Source organism: Chaetodon auriga, chromosome 4, assembly GCF_051107435.1.
Source record: "Chaetodon auriga isolate fChaAug3 chromosome 4, fChaAug3.hap1, whole genome shotgun sequence".
Lineage (NCBI taxonomy): Eukaryota > Metazoa > Chordata > Actinopteri > Chaetodontiformes > Chaetodontidae > Chaetodon > Chaetodon auriga.
This window is the reverse complement of record NC_135077.1, coordinates 6,410,592-6,429,291: the sequence shown is the minus strand read 5'-3', so window position 1 is coordinate 6,429,291 and position 18,700 is coordinate 6,410,592. Positions and strand designations below refer to the sequence as shown.

At 43.4% G+C, this 18,700-nt stretch overlaps 1 protein-coding gene across 7 annotated transcripts in view; it reads left to right on the top strand.

Moving 5' to 3' along the window:
• LOC143319037 (nucleosome-remodeling factor subunit BPTF-like) overlaps window positions 1–18,700 on the top strand; it is a 44,726-nt gene that overhangs the window by 1,434 nt on the left and 24,592 nt on the right. For 6 of the 7 annotated variants that reach the window (XM_076727601.1, XM_076727598.1, XM_076727597.1 and 3 more), the window contains exons 2-15: window positions 1,977–2,799; window positions 6,076–6,127; window positions 6,360–6,528; window positions 8,191–8,436; window positions 9,391–9,600; window positions 10,577–10,762; window positions 10,994–11,169; window positions 11,551–11,730; window positions 12,064–12,245; window positions 12,563–12,694; window positions 13,458–13,587; window positions 14,181–14,316; window positions 14,925–15,227; window positions 15,432–17,553. In XM_076727601.1, the coding sequence (XP_076583716.1) occupies window positions 1,977–2,799; window positions 6,076–6,127; window positions 6,360–6,528; window positions 8,191–8,436; window positions 9,391–9,600; window positions 10,577–10,762; window positions 10,994–11,169; window positions 11,551–11,730; window positions 12,064–12,245; window positions 12,563–12,694; window positions 13,458–13,587; window positions 14,181–14,316; window positions 14,925–15,227; window positions 15,432–17,553 (5,047 nt within the window). The remainder of the gene's footprint in view (window positions 1–1,976; window positions 2,800–6,075; window positions 6,128–6,359; window positions 6,529–8,190; window positions 8,437–9,390; window positions 9,601–10,576; window positions 10,763–10,993; window positions 11,170–11,550; window positions 11,731–12,063; window positions 12,246–12,562; window positions 12,695–13,457; window positions 13,588–14,180; window positions 14,317–14,924; window positions 15,228–15,431; window positions 17,554–18,700) is intronic. The other variant, XM_076727602.1, reaches the window with a different exon arrangement.

Genomic DNA, 18,700 nt, shown 5'->3' with positions numbered 1-18,700 from the left:
CCCGTTTAGCTTGTTCAACTCGAGTTCAGGAGACATGCTTTAGTTGCATAACGCTGCTGAATGAGTTTGACAGGCCTTTGTTTTGAAGGTGGCCGCTCTTTCTTCACTTGTTGCGAACACGAGCTCATCACTATATTACGCGGTGCATCGTTACCATAGTAACCACTCTTACGTTTATCAGGTGAGCAGATGAGGTCCATCACGTCGCCACTGGTGGACAGTCATGTAAACGAAGCTGTGTCTGCAAAAACCAGCTGCCACAACTGTTGTGATGCATTGTAAGCATTGTGCCACCCATTGGAAGAAATTCTAGGATTAGAGAAATAGTGATCCAGACTTTTGCACATCCTTTTTCTATTGCTGTGACATCAGACCATTGTCCTTTCCTATTCAAACACATTTTTTCCCATTTTCTTTGCAAGGAAGCTTTTGAATGCGGATTGTATTTCGTGCTCTGTTCGCCCCGTGACACTTCACTACACTCTGGTCATGCTTAGATTCAATTAAAGCGGTCAATGATGATTCACTTATCTCAACGTCCAGTGGCCAGGCTGCCTCGGTCCTTTCTGGAAAGATGCGAACACGGCAGCGTTCTGCAGCTGAGTGTGAGGGGTCTTTCATAAGACCAGTTGGACATTACTGTATTTTCACTGCCCTGAACACACAGGCACACATATCTGTGCTGCATGCAATCACATACTGTGCACGTGGCTAAATGCACATGCAGCTTTTACACATAGTCCATATGTTTGCGGCCCAATAATGAACTTGTGGCGGTCAACCCCTAATCCCTGCCTGTCGCCATATGTGAAGCAACCAGTTCTGCTGCTGTCGTCCCATCGCCTTTTTTTCTGTGTACACACCAATGCTGAACAGAATTATATCAGACCTTTACTAAACAGTTGTCAGCTGCTGCAGTTTTTACACGGAATATACAATATGGCAGACAGTGTGGATGAAGTGGTGTAATTATAAAAGATTTGTTGATATGGTCACCTGATGAAAACATAATGCAGCAGGCGACACTCTGCAATGTTACAATGGCTTTGAGATTGAGAAAAGCACACAAGAACTGGAGGGAAACAAGCAGCAGTCTTCTGTAAGGATATGGTCATTTCATAATTAGTGAGTATTAACAGTATACTAATCCTACAGTGATTATTGAAGTGTTTCTTCAGTTTAACTCTGGTTAGGAGCAGGGTCATGAGACCAGGTTGAACACCTGCACTGCCCCATTCACATCAACCACAGATCCAGGCTTATTTCGCATGACTGTGTTCAGAAATGCATAATGTAAGTAAAATATACACACTTACATAATCCAGAGGGATTATACAGGTATCACTCATGTGCTGAACCATCTACATGTATTACACAGTAGCAAAAGGGCAAGGTTATAAATCAGGTCGGGGCATTTATCTTATTTTCTGAGGACCAGGATGTGCCTGCCTTTAATAATATGACCTCTCCAGTGCTACAGTGTGTCAGAAATAACCCCATTCCCATTTGCACTCACTTGTGATTCCCCACAATTGGATGCTCCACTAGTCCAACGCTGTATTTGGATCGGCTGTCAGCTCGTCTAAATTCCGTTGTTATGTTGTTGTTGTATCAGGGGTTTCTTGTATTGGAACAGAATTTGGAACCTGGGGGATCCCGAAGTGCCACCATTGCTGCAGGCACAGTGCTAATGCAAAATCAGAGAGTACTGTCCAATTAGGTTTCAAGGATGTTAATAAGTTCAGGAGTTAGGTTGCCATGGCTAACGGTAAACATGAAGTGTATGGCTCAGTGTGTTGTGGTGTACAGTGATGCAGCGCTGCCATGTGTGAACATCTTGTGATGACTTTAAGTATAATGGTCTCTTCAATCACCTGCATTTCACTTTTATTTATATATTTTGTAACACACTCTTTTTGAAGTTTTTTTTTCTATACCACCCTTCTTCACACTTCTGTCCCTTTCACTTTTTGCAGGCCGAAGAAAGAGTCGGACAGTGCTATCGCAGTCTCCCATCCTTGAGGCAAATGACATTCCTACCCTTGAGCTTCCCAAGTCTTCTGAGGACCTCCTAGTCCTCCCCTCACAGCTCCTCAATGTATCTGCCGTATACGAAGTCCTACGCAACTTTGGCTCGGTTCTGCGCCTCTCCCCGTTCCGCTTTGAGGATTTCTGTGCAGCGTTGGCCAGCCAGGAGCAGTGCACGCTGCTGGCAGAGACCCACATCTCCTTGCTCAAAGCTATTCTCAGAGAGGAGGACACTTCCAACACCACATTTGGTCCCACTGACGTGAAGGACTCCGTCAACTCCACTCTGTATTTCGTGGATGGTATGACTTGGCCGGAGGTGTTGCGGGCGTACTGTGAGAGTGACCCGGAGTACCGGCACATTCTGCCTTTCCAGGAGGGCGAGGATTACCCATATGAACCCTTAGAGAGCAAAGTCAAAGTTCTCCAGTTTTTGGTGGACCAGTTCCTGGCGACCAACATTGCCCGGGAGGAGCTCATGTCGGAAGGGGTGGTCGCTTACGACGATCACTGCAGGGTATGCCATCGCCTGGGTGACCTGCTGTGCTGTGAGACATGTTCAGCCGTTTACCATCTGGAGTGTGTGAAGCCGCCATTGCAGGAAGTGCCAGAGGACGAGTGGCAGTGCGAGGTGTGTGTGGCACACAAGGTACCCGGTGTAGCAGACTGCATCCCAGAAGCGCAGAGGAGCAGACCATTTATTCGACAACTGCCAGTCGGTTATGACCGACAGCGCCGCAAATACTGGTTCCTTAACCGCCGCATTGTTGTGTAAGTTCACAACGTTTCATTTACATGCCAAGATTATTGTTTAGAAGTTGACTGCAGAGGTGTCTGTATGAGTGACTTTAAAATGTAAAATAAAGTTATGTCAGAGTTACTAAAATATGCAGATACCATAAACACTGGGTTAGGACTGACTGTGTGAAACATCTTTATTTGGTCTTTATTCACCATTATGGTCTCTTAAATTATCATTATTTTTTAAAGGCTGTTTGCTAAAATAATAGCATAATTACAGTCTACTACCATCTCTCATGTTTGCCCAAAATTTCCATGATTTTACATTGTCAAAGGTTAGAAGGAATACTTGTCTGTTTAAAGTAATTAGTAGAAAAGCGGTGTGCTTTGAGTTCATGAATGCCCCAAACCATCAGCATGCACAGTTACAGACAGCAGCATAAGGAAGAGTCATACAGCCAGTAATCCTGTATTTCTTTTCTGCACATTCCCGCAGTGTAATTTTTTTAGGATACAGTTCTGGAGCTGCTGTCTGTGCAGCTCATGCACGGCAGTGTTTGTGGCTCAGTTTTCTTTGGCAAGTGTGAGCTCTTTGTGTGACTGTCTTTACACTTGCTCTGCTCTCCTCGATAATCCGAAGCATTAATAATACCCCTTTCATATAGGAAGCCCACACTGACTGCGTGCTCACCTGTATTTGACCCCCCTCGAGTGAGAGAATGGTGTCACAGGTTAATCCCTGAGGGTCGCAGAGACTCAAGTTTACGTGTACAGTTCATAGGCATAATTGCTTAACCACCGATTTGCTCATGACCGTAAACGACACCGAGTTAAATTTCATCCCCAAAGAGATCGTCTGATGTTCAAAGTCAGGTGATGTCCAAACGGCACTCAACCCTGGATCAGCAGAGGGGCCGTGAAGTCGAGCAAATTCGGGACCCATTCAAAATAAGCCAGTATTTTCAGAACACATTATGTACTATTACACACTGAAGTTACAGTAAACTACTAAACACTAAGTAACAACTAATACAGTAAACAACTACATATGTCCTGTATGAAATGATGGTGTTGCTGCAGAAATGTATACAGAATGGTGCATTTTGCTGTACCGTTTTATTCCCAGTGACAAAAGGTAATTAGTGCTTATGTGCGAAGTTGAGGGTACCACAAGCTCACGGTCTTGTATGTGAGTGCAGACCTGCACCATGGTTTAGTAAAGCAAAAAACTGCATCCGTCTGTAGGCTTTGACATAAGCTGACCATCAGCAGTATTGGTCCCATATGTTAGCAAATTATTTTGGTATTGAGCAGTCACAGATGGTGTGTGTGTGTGTGCGTGCTGGGTCAGCAGCAGCAGCAGAGGGCCTGCTACATAAGCCATAAAGGTGCATAGATCACTTGAACAATATAAGATTTAAGAGGTTTGGTGGTCCAAAGTTTGTCATGGCTGCATTTCACTCCTCCTCTTCTTTTTCGGCTTCGTCCTGCTCTCCAAATTGGCCCACAGCAGGTGCTGCGTTACTCATCTTCACTCTCCCTTCAGAGGCTGTGTGTGTTTGTGCACAGAGGAAAGTTTGTGTGGCTGGGGATGTACGTGCCATGAATGATGTGCACAGAAGTAAGGTGTCGGTTTGTGTGCACGTGTGCCTCAAGTAAAGGATGCTGAATAGACACTACTGTTACGTGGCCCCAGGCTTCACAGTCCCTCGGCATGGACCATGCTGAGCAAAAAGCTGTCGAATATTCCACTTTGTAGCTGCTGCTGCTGCTCCATAAACTCAAGAGTTCTAGGCCGTATTTGTAATTGTGCTGGGCCTTGCAGAAGCTTCGGTTTGCTACTAACGGTTCACCCGCTGTCCCCTATAGGTACACACATTTTCATGGTAAACAGCTGATCTTTTCAGGTATTACTAGAATTTTCAGGGTTTTAATCATTTAGGCTTGTATAAAACAGGCCTTAACTTAGTATTATTGTTAATCAGTGGAATTTTATTGTCACTTTATGATTGTATCACATTTTATGCTGATTAATTATTTGAAGCAAATTGAGTTATAATTAAGATACATTTCTCCTATTTACCATATATATCAGTATAAAATAATACTTCTCCTGTGCAGGCTTTGATTAAACACCTAAAAACTCAAATCTGTTCATCAAAATTACACATTTTTTCCACGAAAGAAATCCACTCATGCCTTAAAATGGCTTAGATATAACCCTAGACCTTGCTGTCATTTAGTGTGCATGGAGCTTTGCATATGGAAATAGACCCCACCTCCATCTCCACCCACCCCTCTGCAACTCCAGTGTACCTCCTTACCTTCAACTTTGCTAATCAAAACACACAAACGCCATTTTCTGGCAGAAAGCCTCGAAGGAAGACGTCTCCCATGTGCCATATGTACTTGTCTGACACTACACTGACATGAGTACGGCCTTCATCATGACATGCTCTCCACGTAAAACACCCCAAAGTCCAGTGAAGGTTTCTGTCAGAATTTTCACGATGAATGTAGCCATCGTCTAATTTAGCAGCTTAGCCGTTTGACAAACTGATCCTCAATATCCCCAAGTCATGTAAAATGTCATCATGTAACTTGACAAGCTAACAATTGCTAGCATTATCTAGCACGCCGCTGATTTGTTGGATAGAGTCAATGGATAAAACATAAGAAAAATAAACGGTTGACTGAGGTGTTGGCTCGTACTCAGCCAGAATAAATGGATGGAACCGTGTTGGACTTCCTCAGATCCTGTCATTACATACCAGTATCATGTATTGGTCCAATACTGTGGTACTCATTTTCTTGTAATTGTGAAACTACTCCAATGCAGCCACACCCAATACCACATTACACACGATGTGGTGTTTACCTCTTCCGTTTGAGGAGTCAGCCCGAAAAGTGCTTCTACTGCTTCTTTTGTCTCATTAATGCTTTTATTTTTATTCTCTTGTCTTTTATTTATATTTCTCACAGACCGTTAAATACAACAAGTAACTTGTTGTCAATTCCCTTCAGCACCATGGACAGCCAACATTTCCAAGATGCTCCTTACAGCCAAGCAAAAGAAAACAGTCAACCTCTAAAATCAGTTGTTTGGGGGAAATTGTTGCCAAAAGACCTGTGAGACTCAAGCCGGCCCTGTGACTACAACATTAGAACACATAAAACTACATATGGAAAACAAGCATATATAGAACATGTATCTTCCAGTTGTGTCTGCTTCTTTTTCCTGTTCGTCCTGTCCCTCACTGTTGTCTTTTTTTCCCTCCCGTCTCCTCTCCTATGTCTCCCCTACAGTGAGGAGGACGGTGAGCAGGATGACAAAGCCATCTGGTACTACAGCACAAAGGTAAATGCGATTTATCATGTTCTGTCTCTGTACACAAGATAATCATTTTGTTTTAAAAGACTCTCCTCTTAACTTGTTGCTTATTACAGTAACCCATCACAATCCTGCTCTCTCTTTTAATTAAGAAAACACATCCAAATATTCCCTGTTTGTTGGCAGTGCAGCTGTTGTAGCGTTGAATTCATCTGGTATTGCACTTAGTGAACTCTTCCTTTAACTCTGTCCTTCCCAGGTCCAGCTAGCTGAGCTCATAGATTGTTTGGATAAGGAGTACTGGGAGGCCGACCTGTATGCAGCGCTTGAGGAGATAAGGGATGAGGTGCATGCGCATATGGACATCACTGAGGACTTAACCAACAAGGCCCGTGGCAGCAACAAGTGTTATCTCACTGCAGCTAATGGTAAAGACCTTTTCCTTCTTTCTCTGTTTAATAAAATAAACCGCTTTTCAGTGAATCTAATCACCGAGTCAATGGCTCACTGGAGAAGAGGGATCTCTTTAAGGCCAAAGCAATTTTTTCTCCCCTTTCTCTTTCTCTCTCTTTCTTCCCACTCCTCTGCCTGCCCCCCCCCCCCCCAGTACTCATGAATGCCACCCAGTCATAGATGGCTGGGCCATAGGAATCAACCCAGCCATTATGTAACCTTACTCTGGTCCCAGTTTGGCCAGTATCCAGCACATGAGCTTCCCCTCAGTCCCTCCTTTCTGTCTGCAGGGTGTCCGCCAAATCCATGTGTATGTTTTTTTGTAATTAAGCTTTGGAAAGTGACACTACACTTTTGTATGGCGCTGCTGTATGTGGTGTTAACTTTTCATACAATGAGTAGAAACTTTTAACAAGCATCTGCTTGTTAGGAGAATTTGAAGATTCTCACAACAGACTTTTTGTTACCTTCAGAAAGTACATGACACAGGCACATGAAATGTATGCCAAATTTAAGAATAAATACAGCTTTAGTCAAACTTTATCAAACTGGCAGCAGCAGTACGGGCGCAGCATACTTAATACTGAAGATGCATGAGTGATTACAGAAAAAATGCTTGGTTAAATCACAAATAGAGGCCTTTAAATACAACTTCTGTCATGTTTAAGCTCAGTTCTTACACCCAGGCTCTTCAAGACTCTCACATATAAGATGTGGGATATTTCATCTGTCTTGGAGTGAAGCGTGAAACAGAATATTATTTCATCCAGTGTCATTCTTCTTCTCTCTACAAGTGTCATACTTGGTTAGGAGATGGTGCATGTGTCAACCCTGCCTCTGCATTTGTAATTCAGTGTTGATAGAACAAAGTGGGAAAAAAAAAGACAATTGAACAAACAAGCTGGTGTTTCCTGTTGTGTGTGTCAATAAGAGAAAAGCCTCAACATTTGCATATTGCTGTATTGGTTCTGCCTCATGCAAGATTTCCTATTTGGGCGAGGCAGATTGAACACATACACTCACACCAATACACGCATCAAACAGAAACAATTTGACCGCAGAATCTTCCATTAAGGTTGTCTGAGTACACAGATGCACACAGTATTGTCTTCTTCAGTAATAAACAGATTTTGCTCTGGTTTGTATCAGAAGTTTAGTGTTTTGGAGAACCAGCCTTCTTTCCTTCCCTTTTCTGGTTTCCTTGTGCTGTCTTGCTCACATCCTTCTGGATGATTTAATGTAGGATGGCATAGGAAAATGACCCTTTTTGTCTGCAACATTATCATGTATCACTCCACTTTAAATGACAATTGTATTTCAATTGGATAAGAAAAACAGCAACTAACCGCCTCTCTCCAGCTTTGCTAACATTACACACTTTGCCTAACAGTGCAAATTGCTCTGCTCCTGTTAAATCTGTATTGGTGCTGAATCCACTCTGTATAAATGGCACAGTGCACTTACCTATCAGTATGTGTCTTTAACTGCTGCTACACATATTAATACTGAGTGATCAATCTGAAGCACAGCATGGTACCATTGTGCTTTCTGACTACACACTGGAATTTAATTTTATTGTGGTGTTTATGTTGTCTGACAACTTAAACACTTTATTTAAATCCTCCTCTTTTATCCAGAAGAGATCCTGGAGCGGTTGCGGGCTAAGAAGGAGGAGGAGCTGGAGGAGGTGAAGAGACGGGCTGCTGAGGAGGCCCAGAAAGCGCGGCTGGAAAAAGAGAAGAAGGAGGTGGATGTGGAGAAGGAAGATGAGGAGTTAAAGGACGAGGCTCAGCAAGAGGGAAAGGGCAAAGCTCTCGCAAAGGTGGAGGTGGAGATAAAAGAAGAAGCCATGGAAGAGAATAAAGAGGATGTCAAAACTAGAGGTGATTATGATGTTTATATTTCACAAAGTATTCTGAACGAAACAACCAAATATGGAGCCTAAAGTAATGACAGTCACAGCATAAAAACATTGCAAAGTCTGACCTGAAAAGCTGTTTCTCTTCCCTGGTGCCTCTTCTCTGTTCTGTTTTTGAGCCTTGGAAAAAAGGACGTCATCACGATGGTGTAATTAGTTATTGATTTAAGAATCAAATCAGCTGTTGTTTAGTTGTCGAATCAATTAGAAATGCTATGCTCTTATTCAAGACTGAAGTCTTGCTCTCACAGAGTTCTTCTCTCAATATTGGTCTATTTATTATCCAGTCCAATACAGAGACCTTTATACAGAATAATAAGACATTAACAGCATGAGCAGAGGAACAAAATGCTAACATCTATTGTTAGCAGCATCCAAATACACTTGAGTCTATAATGAATGTAAATGCCTGTATATGTTCCCATCAACACATGATTGCACTCATCATAAAGGGATGTTCAGATGTTTTGAAGCAGGGTTGTGTGAAGTACTTATCATAGTCAGTCTATTACCTACAGTAGATGCCAGTCGGCACGCCCCAAGCTTAGAGATGTAGACAGGAGTACCAGCACAGGCAGCTAAACAATGCACTGCTGCGGTCAGGGGCAGCAGCAAGATGTATTTTAGCCACAATCTACCGTCGGTAACACACTTACTACGGATAAGTACTTCATTCAGCAGCACTTAAACATATCTGAACTCACCCTTTAAGGAGCAAAGTTAAATAACCCCAGACACTTAGACAGATATTTAAATTTAATAAATGCAGCTCTGCCAGCATTGTTATTTAGTTTTTTAAAACTGATGATGATTTCATGATTTGACCGTATTTGTCGGCCCATGACTGCTTTGCTCCATTGTTTTCAAGATGTCAACTAAAAACCACAATATTCACAACGTTGCTGCTGTTCATCTGTAGTTGTTGAAGCTCCACCCACTGGCCAAGAAGGCGGCAGTGGCAGTAGCATCTCAGACGGACCTATGCTTCCAGCAACGTCTGCTCCAACGCAAAGTGTCACCACCGGCGTGAGCTATAGCCTGGCCACTGAGGCTCCAAAGCCCCCGGCCTCCACCGTAGAGGCTCTAATTGAGGGATGTTCCCATATGGAAGTCACTGACAACGCCAAAGGTATACGAGGATGTTTTAGAGTGAAGTTGACCTCATTCAGCACTTTTTGGAGATCTGCTTTACTGCCGCCGCCGCTGCTGCAGCATCACAGGACCATCCGATGAAACTCGTAATCTCAAACATCACCCGTGACTTGTTGTTTCCGCCATAAACCCCCAGTGCTTTAACTTTCCTGCTGCCCATTTCCCAGTCTGCCTCTTTGCATGTGGCTCTCACTCCATCCTGCCGGCTTTTGGGTTCAGTATTCCAATTTTTAGTTCTTGAAGCTTGGCTTCAGCCTTGGAGCTCTTCCAGCCATGTCACACTTGAACTCTTAATTCCTCATGCTCTCTTTTTCTCCAAAGAGCTGAAAAGCTGATTGCATTGATTTGCAATCTCTTTGCCTGGTGCAAGAAATCTGAGAAAAAGCTTGTCTTCTGCTGCTTGCTTGTAACGGGAACCTCTGGTTAGATCGCTGTCTGTTTAGGTTGAGCCTTAGTTGACAAATGTTAATTGATGATCTGTGTATATTCGGCCTAATAATCACAGTGCTTCACCATTTGTTGTTGTGGTCAGTGTGGTCATGTGTGCACAAACCTTGTTGGAGCCTTGCCTTGCATTGGTCGGCCATTGCTTTCAAGCAGTCATCCCTCCATTTGAATCAAGTATGTGGTGCATGCATTATGCATGACTAATCAGTAGAGGGAGCCACAGCCCTAACCAATGCAGAACCTTTCACAAGAAAGTTTCTGTCTTCATCATGACTGATGTTTTGCTTGTGCAGAACCTGCTACTTGTTGGTTGTTGTTCACAGCATTTATGCTTCAATTTGTCTTGATTTTTTTAGTAAAGTCATTTCAGTCAGCACTAACACCTGCGTGTTGCTGGACACAACCATGAAAGATCTCAGATGATGACAGATGAAAGCAAAAACAACCCAATCGAGACAAACTTGTTTATGTAACAGTCAATACTCTTTGTGATGTTCTCTCTGCAGAAGCCCCATCATCAGAGCCCGTCCCTGTCAGTGGAGATGGCATCCCCAGCCTGAGCCAGCCTTCCCAGACCAGCGAGGAAAATAGTAACAGCAGCATGGGAGCTGGGGTCCCTCCCAGAGGTCCTGAACCTCCAGACCTGGCTGACAAGTCCTCCCAGTCATCCCTTGCCAGCCTTGATGACACAGGTCTGACAGAAAAATACCTAATAGCCACGTCTTATTTGGTAATACATTTTACCGTATAGTTTTATCTGTATGAGAACAGCAGCACAAGCATATTACATATTATTTGAGTAAGCACTGTCAAGAGGGGATCACTTTAAATGATCATTACACATCATATGTTCAGATAGAGTTTACAGCTGTGTCAGCCTTGGCTTCTTCTGTCTTTGACTCAACCTTGTGCTGGGTTTCCAGGGGACGGTAAGGACTCAGCCAACAGTGAGACAACTGGTCTCAGCAGTAAGAAGTCTTCAGCGACTCGCATGGTGACCCGGCTGAGGAACCCAGAGAGCAAGCTTAGCCAGCTGAAGAACCAGCAGGTGGCTGCTGCTGTTCACGAAGCCAACAAGGGCTTCAAAGAGGGCAAAGAGGTAGGAAGAACTGTGGTCGATAAGGATTGTGGTCTTTTCGGACAGTGAATGAAAAAAGCTTGCACACAGTGTAACACAGGTGCACAGAGCAGGCCAATGTATGCATGAAGATGAGGTCAAAGGCCTTCGGGAAGAATCTGACATTTAAGTGACAATCCTTGGACTATTCAACCTTGTCCCTAACTACCTGGTCACCTATTAAAAGTAATTTAGTATCAGGACACTCAAGAACAAGATAACTATAGCTCATTTCAAGGCTGCAGCACCAGTGTCTGTTACGAGGATGCTTATTTCATTCAGAGTAGCAGGTTATACATTCTGTTATAGATTGCATTACGTCTTTTTATAAATCTAAATGACTCTTCTTTCCTACCTCGGCAGGTACTAGTAGTAAATGCACAAGGTGATGTCACCCGTGTCAGTACCCGTAACAGCAAGGACGTGGTGATGAAGGGGACCCTCTGCCAATACTTCAAACTTGGCCAGGAGGGGAAATACCGTGTTTATCATAACCAGTACAGCTCCAACACCGTGGCCCTCAACAAGCACCAGCACAGAGAGGCAAGTACTTGTTTTTGACATTTGAATGTTCATAAATCATTAACGCCATTGTGTTTGCATGAGTTTCTTCCATTATTATGACGATATACAAGTCAGATGGACAGGGATTTATAAATTGTCCCCAGGTATGAATGTCTGTCTGTGATAGGATATTGACCTGGCAAAGGCTCCACTTCCCATGCTTTGCAGCTTTCAAACAGAACCAGAAATAAGCCAGATACTGAATGGGGCACTAACAAGGCTGACCAGAAGTTGACAATGAAATGATCTCAGTCTTTTAGATGCTTAAGTTTAATCCCTGACTGAAACCTCCTGAATTTGTCTTTTCATCAGGACCACGACAAGAGGCGGCATCTCGCTCACAAGTTCTGCATGACGCCAGCAGGAGAATTTAAGTGGAACGGTTCTATTCATGGCTCTAAGGTTCTGACCATCTCCACGTTGAGGCTCACCATCATCCAGCTGGAGAACAATGTTCCAGCACCGTTCATGCACCCTAACTGGGCCTCACACAGGTACAGATCAGAGACAGGCACTGTGATCTGGAAACTATGTATTACAATTCTGATAACTTGCTATGCGTTTTATAATCATGCAAAATGTTCAGTGGGTCTTGGTTTTAATGCTTTGGGTTGTTAGTCATGTTGGCTTTGGTGCCTTTCAGTGTTTAAATCATCCCATGTAGAAACGAAAGAGAGGTCAGGGTTGAGGCTTTTTTACCCAAGCTAAAACCACACCATGACTCAAAACTTCATGTAGCCTAACAGTGAAAGGACACAGAGGAAAAATGAGAAGTTTAAAAGTGTTAAATGTTTCTTTACTTGTGTTGTAGGACCAATTGGATCAAAGCAGTTCAGATGTGCAGCAAGGCCAGAGAGTTTGCGCTGGCTCTGGCCATCCTGGAGTGTGCCATCAAACCTGTGGCTATGCTGCCTGTCTGGAAGGACTCACTGGGCCACACCAGGTACATTCACTGAATATCTACAGTATGTGTGCATATGCACTGCACATACCAAATACACTTAATTTGAAACATACACAAATTATTTAATAGTTAAAAGATTGCACCACAAATTCAGTTTAAATGCAAAATATTCAAACAGAAAAAAAAGTGAAAAACTCAAACAAGCCTTCTGTGCATGTACACAGGAGATGTGTGGTCAGTTTAGCAGGCAGAGGTGATCGTAACCAGATCAGATCAAAGGGCCCACCCTAGCTGTGAGGCATAATATTTAGACTGCAAGTCCACTACCAGTACCACCCACCTCTGCCTGTACTACTGCTTCAACACCACAGCACCCTTTAAAGAAGTGATTGTCCAAGATTTCACAAGGTTAGGACATGAGTGAGTGTGTGTGTGTGTGTGTGTGTGTGTGTGTGTGTGTGTGTGTGTATGGATGTTTCATGGAACTGTTCCAAGAGCAACTATCATCTTTAATCAGGGCTTTAATCAACGTTACTCAAGAAGCTTTCCAGGTTGTTTACTTGGACTTAATTATTAAAAAAATATGTTCACATAAGATGTATTTCCAAACGGCTGAAGGGTTGAAAAGATGTGCATGGTTGTCGTGTAGTGTTCTCATACATCAGGCTTTTTGCAAGAAACAAATCATAATGTTTTCTCTGCAGCACTTTGTTACGACTTTTTTTTTTTTTCAGTAAAAAAAGAAGCAGCAGGCTATACTATCACAATTTCAAGATCACAATTTAAAAAAAAATAATTTCAGGCTAAACCGCATGACATCCATGGAGCGTGAGGAGAAAGAGAAAGTAAAGAAGAGGGAGAAGAAGCTGGAGGATGAGGAGACGATGCAGCAGGCCACCTGGGTCAAGTACACCTTTCCAATTAAACACCAGGTAGGTCACATATATACTCAGAGATCTGTCTTTTTAATTGTTAGATATTTTTTTAACAACCTTTTGTACTCATGTATACATACACACATCAGATTGAAATTGGACCTCTGTCACTTTGCATTTGTACTAAGTTAAAGACCAGGAAGATCGATTGATCGCAGTCAATGCAGATTACTCATAGGCACAAAATAATCTGACAAGAGTGTTGATTTAATAAGATGCAACCATCCTGACTGTTTGGTCCTGTTTTATTCCTGTTCTCTGTTCCAACACAACATATACTGATGATGGGCTGAGTTTACTTTCACATTGAGATTTTAATGCTTGGAAAAGTGATTCATTGCTTTGGGAAAAGCTGGCGTGTATGTTGTGCGTGCATGCATGAGTGACCATCAAGGGCTCTTTGATGCAGCAAGTTGAGTTCTGCCGTGAGTCAGTTCCCTCAGCAATTAGTGATTAGTGTATGAATAATCCCATGTTTTCTCTCTTAACACCATCTCTCCTTCTGTGGTCTGTCCCAATTCACTCTTCTCCTTTTGAACCTTTCATCTCGTGCTGCTTTTTCATCTCTCTTCTACTTGTCCTCCGTGAAGGTGTGGAAGCAGAAAGGAGAGGAGTATCGCGTTACAGGCTATGGGGGCTGGAGTTGGATCAGTAAGACTTATGTGCAGCGGTTTGTCCCCAGGCTTCCTGGCAACACCAACGCCAACTACCGCAAAGAACTGGAAGGTCTGGAATGGGAGACTTTGGGGCCTAAAATGTGGTTTAGTTGTTTGGATTTTGGTTTTCTATCATTTAAAGACTCTGAGAGTGAATTAGTCTCTCGTTCAGTAATCTCAACGATGTCATTGTGTGTGTTGGCTGGTGTTCAGTTAATTAAGTCTTTTTTTTTATGTGTCTGTGGATCATTGAATCAGAATCAGAATCAGAAAAAGCTTTGTACTATAAACTCTAAAGCATTGTCAAAGATTCATCTCGACTTCGAAGAGATGTTTTACTCATTCTCATACTCAAAGACCTCACAAACAGTTTGGATTCTTGTTTATAGATACTGATAGCTTACGCTCTTCTTTGTCCTCTTGAATTTAACTGCTGCCAATAATTTAAGATGTTCAGTAAAACTGCAGATTAACTGCGCTGTCAAGAACACATTCTCTATGCTGTAGAATCTGAAGACCAAATGATAATCCTTATCAAGATTGATTACATTTTAGTAATTGATAGGTTTTCCTTCACAATAGCCTGATTTATAGCGGTTATCAGTAACTCCTCTTGTGTGTTTTCAAACTATTTTGAAAATATCTCATTGTGTCTCTCTGTCACTGTTTTCTCCAAAGATGCTAAACTTGGCAAGAAATGTAACCTGCTGGACTTGAGTCGACGGCCCAGTGTAGCTGAACCAGAAGCTCAGGGAGCTGCTGTCTCAAGCAGTGAGGCAAACGATCAGGACTCCTCTAGCCTCTCCAAGCCCACAACAGATCACCTGATGGCTGTCGAAGATTTGGACTCTAATGAGAGGATGAAAGAGGAAACAAAAGAAGGGGCCGATGAAAAGGAAAAGTCTGAGGAATTGTCAGCTGATGAATCGCCCACAAAGATGGAGGTGGACCCCACAGACATACGATCAGACGAAGAGCAAAGTATGACAGAGTGCGACTTATAGCATTGTGTTGAATTATTTTTGGGATTGTGCTTCATTTTAAACTTGTTATAAAACTCATTTGCTTGTATTCTTCCCAAGCTTTTTCATCTTGATTTACTGAAATTGTAAGGAGAATGTGATTGAGTGTCTCTTTTTTAAATCTATGCAGATTAAAGTCTGAATTCTGAATTTTTCTCCTCAGGGTCCAGCATTCAGGCGGAAAAGGCTTCTATGAAGGAAGAGCCTGCAGAGGACCCTACACGACCCTTTAACTATGATGTAGTGGACGTCAGCAAGGGCTTCCTCACCCGCATTGCCTACAAGAAGAAGGTCAAGTCCTCCAAGTTGGACTGCCTGTTGGAACGACGACTGAAGCAGCACATTATTGAAGAGAGGCAGAGGCAGAAGGCATCTGCCTCCAACCCTCAGACTCCTACACAAGTTTCATCCACTTCAGCCCCCATTCTGAGCACTCCAGTCCGGCCGCGGTCGCCACTCAAGCCCCATGCTCTTGCTCAGACGCAGCTCGCACTGGAAGAAGCTGTGAAAGTGGAGGAGAAATCTTCCTCAACACAAACTCCAAGGCCAGGAGAAGTTAGAGGGGGAGAGGTTGAAGGTGAGAGTCAGGCCGAACTCTCTAAAGCTACAGATGAGATTGTCACTCCCCCTCTTCCTTCTCCTGCTCCAGGCTCCACACCCAAAGACAGTTGCACTGCAGGTACAGGTGGAGATTCAGCATCACCACAAAACCAAATCACCTCCATGCCCCAGGATTTGGAGGCAGACCTAGTGGGAAGGACTACGTGGCCAAAAGAAACAAATTCAGACAGTTCAGGGCAAGAGTGTGTCAAACTGCCCGATGCACAAGAAACAGTAGCAGGGGGGATTTGTGGCTCTTTAGAGCAACAAACAGCCAGCGTACCATCAGATGTTACCAAGGCTGTACATATTGAAAATATTGGGTCTGAGGTGTCGAACTTAAAATCTGACTCTGTAAGGACATCTACAAGTGTTCTTGACCAAAAAAGTAGTCAAAACACATCTCCTTCTAAACCTGTTCAGCAAAACACAGAAACTTTAAGCTTGGTGCATTCGGGTACAGAGGAAAATGGCATGGGGCCAGTGGCGAACCAAGAAAATATGCAAGGCATTGGACAAGTTCGAACCAAAGGAGATAGCACTCCCGAGCCAGTTTCTCCTCTCCCTCAGGTAAATGGTAATGATGGCACGGGGAGTGAAAGCATGCTGAGTAATTTTGTAATTAGCTCAAATAATGGTGTACTTACCAACAGTCCACAGCCCAGAGTGAAAAGCATTGGCAAAGTTGAAGAACAAGGGCTGGTTGTCTCGTTGAAGGACAGCACACAGCAAAAGCCTTTAGTGAACGGAGACATGGCCCCTGTAAATGATAGCACAGAGGTTGGGGCCAAGGAACCAATCCTTGCTTCTACGGTAGAGGTAGAGAACAAGACGACGATATCGGACCAGGACTACAGACCTTCACTGAAGATGTTGAGGCTGGAGAACAACATCGATGCACTTGAAACCAACACTCAGAGCACTCTTCAGCACAACAGCACGTCACCATTTCAGTCTGCAGAGACCAAAGTCAGTCCTGTGGTCAAGATCATCCGAATGGCACCGTCTCCTATTCCCTCAGCAGAGGAGTCCAGTCTGAGCGACGACTTTGCAGAGGAGAGTAGTCAAAGTGGGACGACAGAACCACTCAAGACCACCATCACCCAGGTAACCACAACCTCCACAACCACCACAACAGTAGTTTCCACAGAGATGAGGACGGTCAAAGTGTCATCGAAGGCAACTTCTGGAGAGACGACGACGCCTGTGGTGTCAACAACAGAAAGCAGTGCAGTGTCCACCCTTACTACAATGACCAAAACGACTGTGACCAAAATCTGTTCCTCTGGGCTCGATGGTCAGTCGGAGGATAGCCAGAGTGACATAGTGGCAGAACAGAAGACTGCGCTCTCAGTCTCCATCAGTAAGTCTGACACCAGTGGTGAATCCTCAGTGTCATCTGTTGCGGTGAGCCAAGAGGACTATTCATCAACGAAGGGCCGCGTCCGCCTACTCAAATTCTCCCGCACCAAGAAGATGCGCTCAGACACCGCCCTTCCTTCTTACCGCAAGTTTGTCACCAAGAGCAACCGCAAGAGTATTTTCGTACTGCCACATGATGACTTGAAGGTTCTGGGGAGGCGAGGTGGATTCCGCGAGGTGCCCATATTTAGCTACAATGCCAAGCCAGCTTCAGATATCTGGCCATATCCTTCGCCCAGGCCCACGTTCGGCATCACCTGGAGGTAAGTTTGCTCTCTCCGTTTCTTTTTCTCACACACTTCTGCTTCTCATCCACCTAAACCACAAGCATTATTGAACATTTTCATTCCCTCTGTGTTATTAAGACCCTAACTCAACAAGAAGTGTCCCCTCGTGCCCACTTTACACCCACTAATGCACTGTATTCTTGTGGCTGGTTAAGTAGCGCTTAGTTGATCTCCATGGTGAAATTCGTCCTTTGCATTTCAGCCATCTTAGCTGTTTCAAACATTCAGTGGCAGTCGGGTAGCAACTGAAGTTTTGATGCCAGCGTTAGAGCAGTGGAGTAAATACAGAGGGCGAGCAAACATTAACGTCAGGACCTCAAACTGTGAGATGATGGTCTCAACTCTGAATCTTGTAAACTTAATCACACAAACCTTAATTCCAAATGAAGAAGGAAATGCCAATATAGAAAGCCCAAATCTAGTGTTTAATGTACTTTCAAACAGGATATCGTTTTTATTTTTTGACAGAGATGATTTGTGTCTACTGACTCTGCAGAAATCTTAATTTAAAACCCTGCAATGGCAGCACTCCATATTTACTGTAAACTAAACATTTAAAGCTAGAATAGATTTCACATATACCCCTACCTTATGAAGGGCCACTTCAGAGTGAAATATTTCAAAGTAAATTTAAATCAGAGGAGACCCCCTGTGCTCTTCTGGGATTTTTTAAAAAGTTGATTTAAATTTTGTAGCATCCAGCCAGAGAAAGTGTATCCGGTCTTGAAGAGGTTTGTCTGCCACAAAGTCATTAGGGATTTGTGTGTGTGTGTTCAGTGGCAAAATCCAGTGTGTGTGAAGTCTGGATCCCATGAAATGGAAATCAAAACATATGACTGTGGTATGTGGAAGCATGAGCAGGAGTTTACATCCACATTCACTGTATATTTTCAGTTTCAGGTCGGCCCAACTACTGATAATGCAAAGCTGTCAAGTGGTACAGCAATAAAAGTCCTCTTAAGTATTCTTACATTTTTACTGCACTTCAGGTGTCTCTTAAATCAAAGTAAAACACCTGTATGGTACACTTTCTTACTGAAACCATTCCCTGTTACTTCACTCAAAAAATGCAAAAATCTAAATGCTAAACTGCGCAGTGTTTATAAGAACAACATGTCTGTGT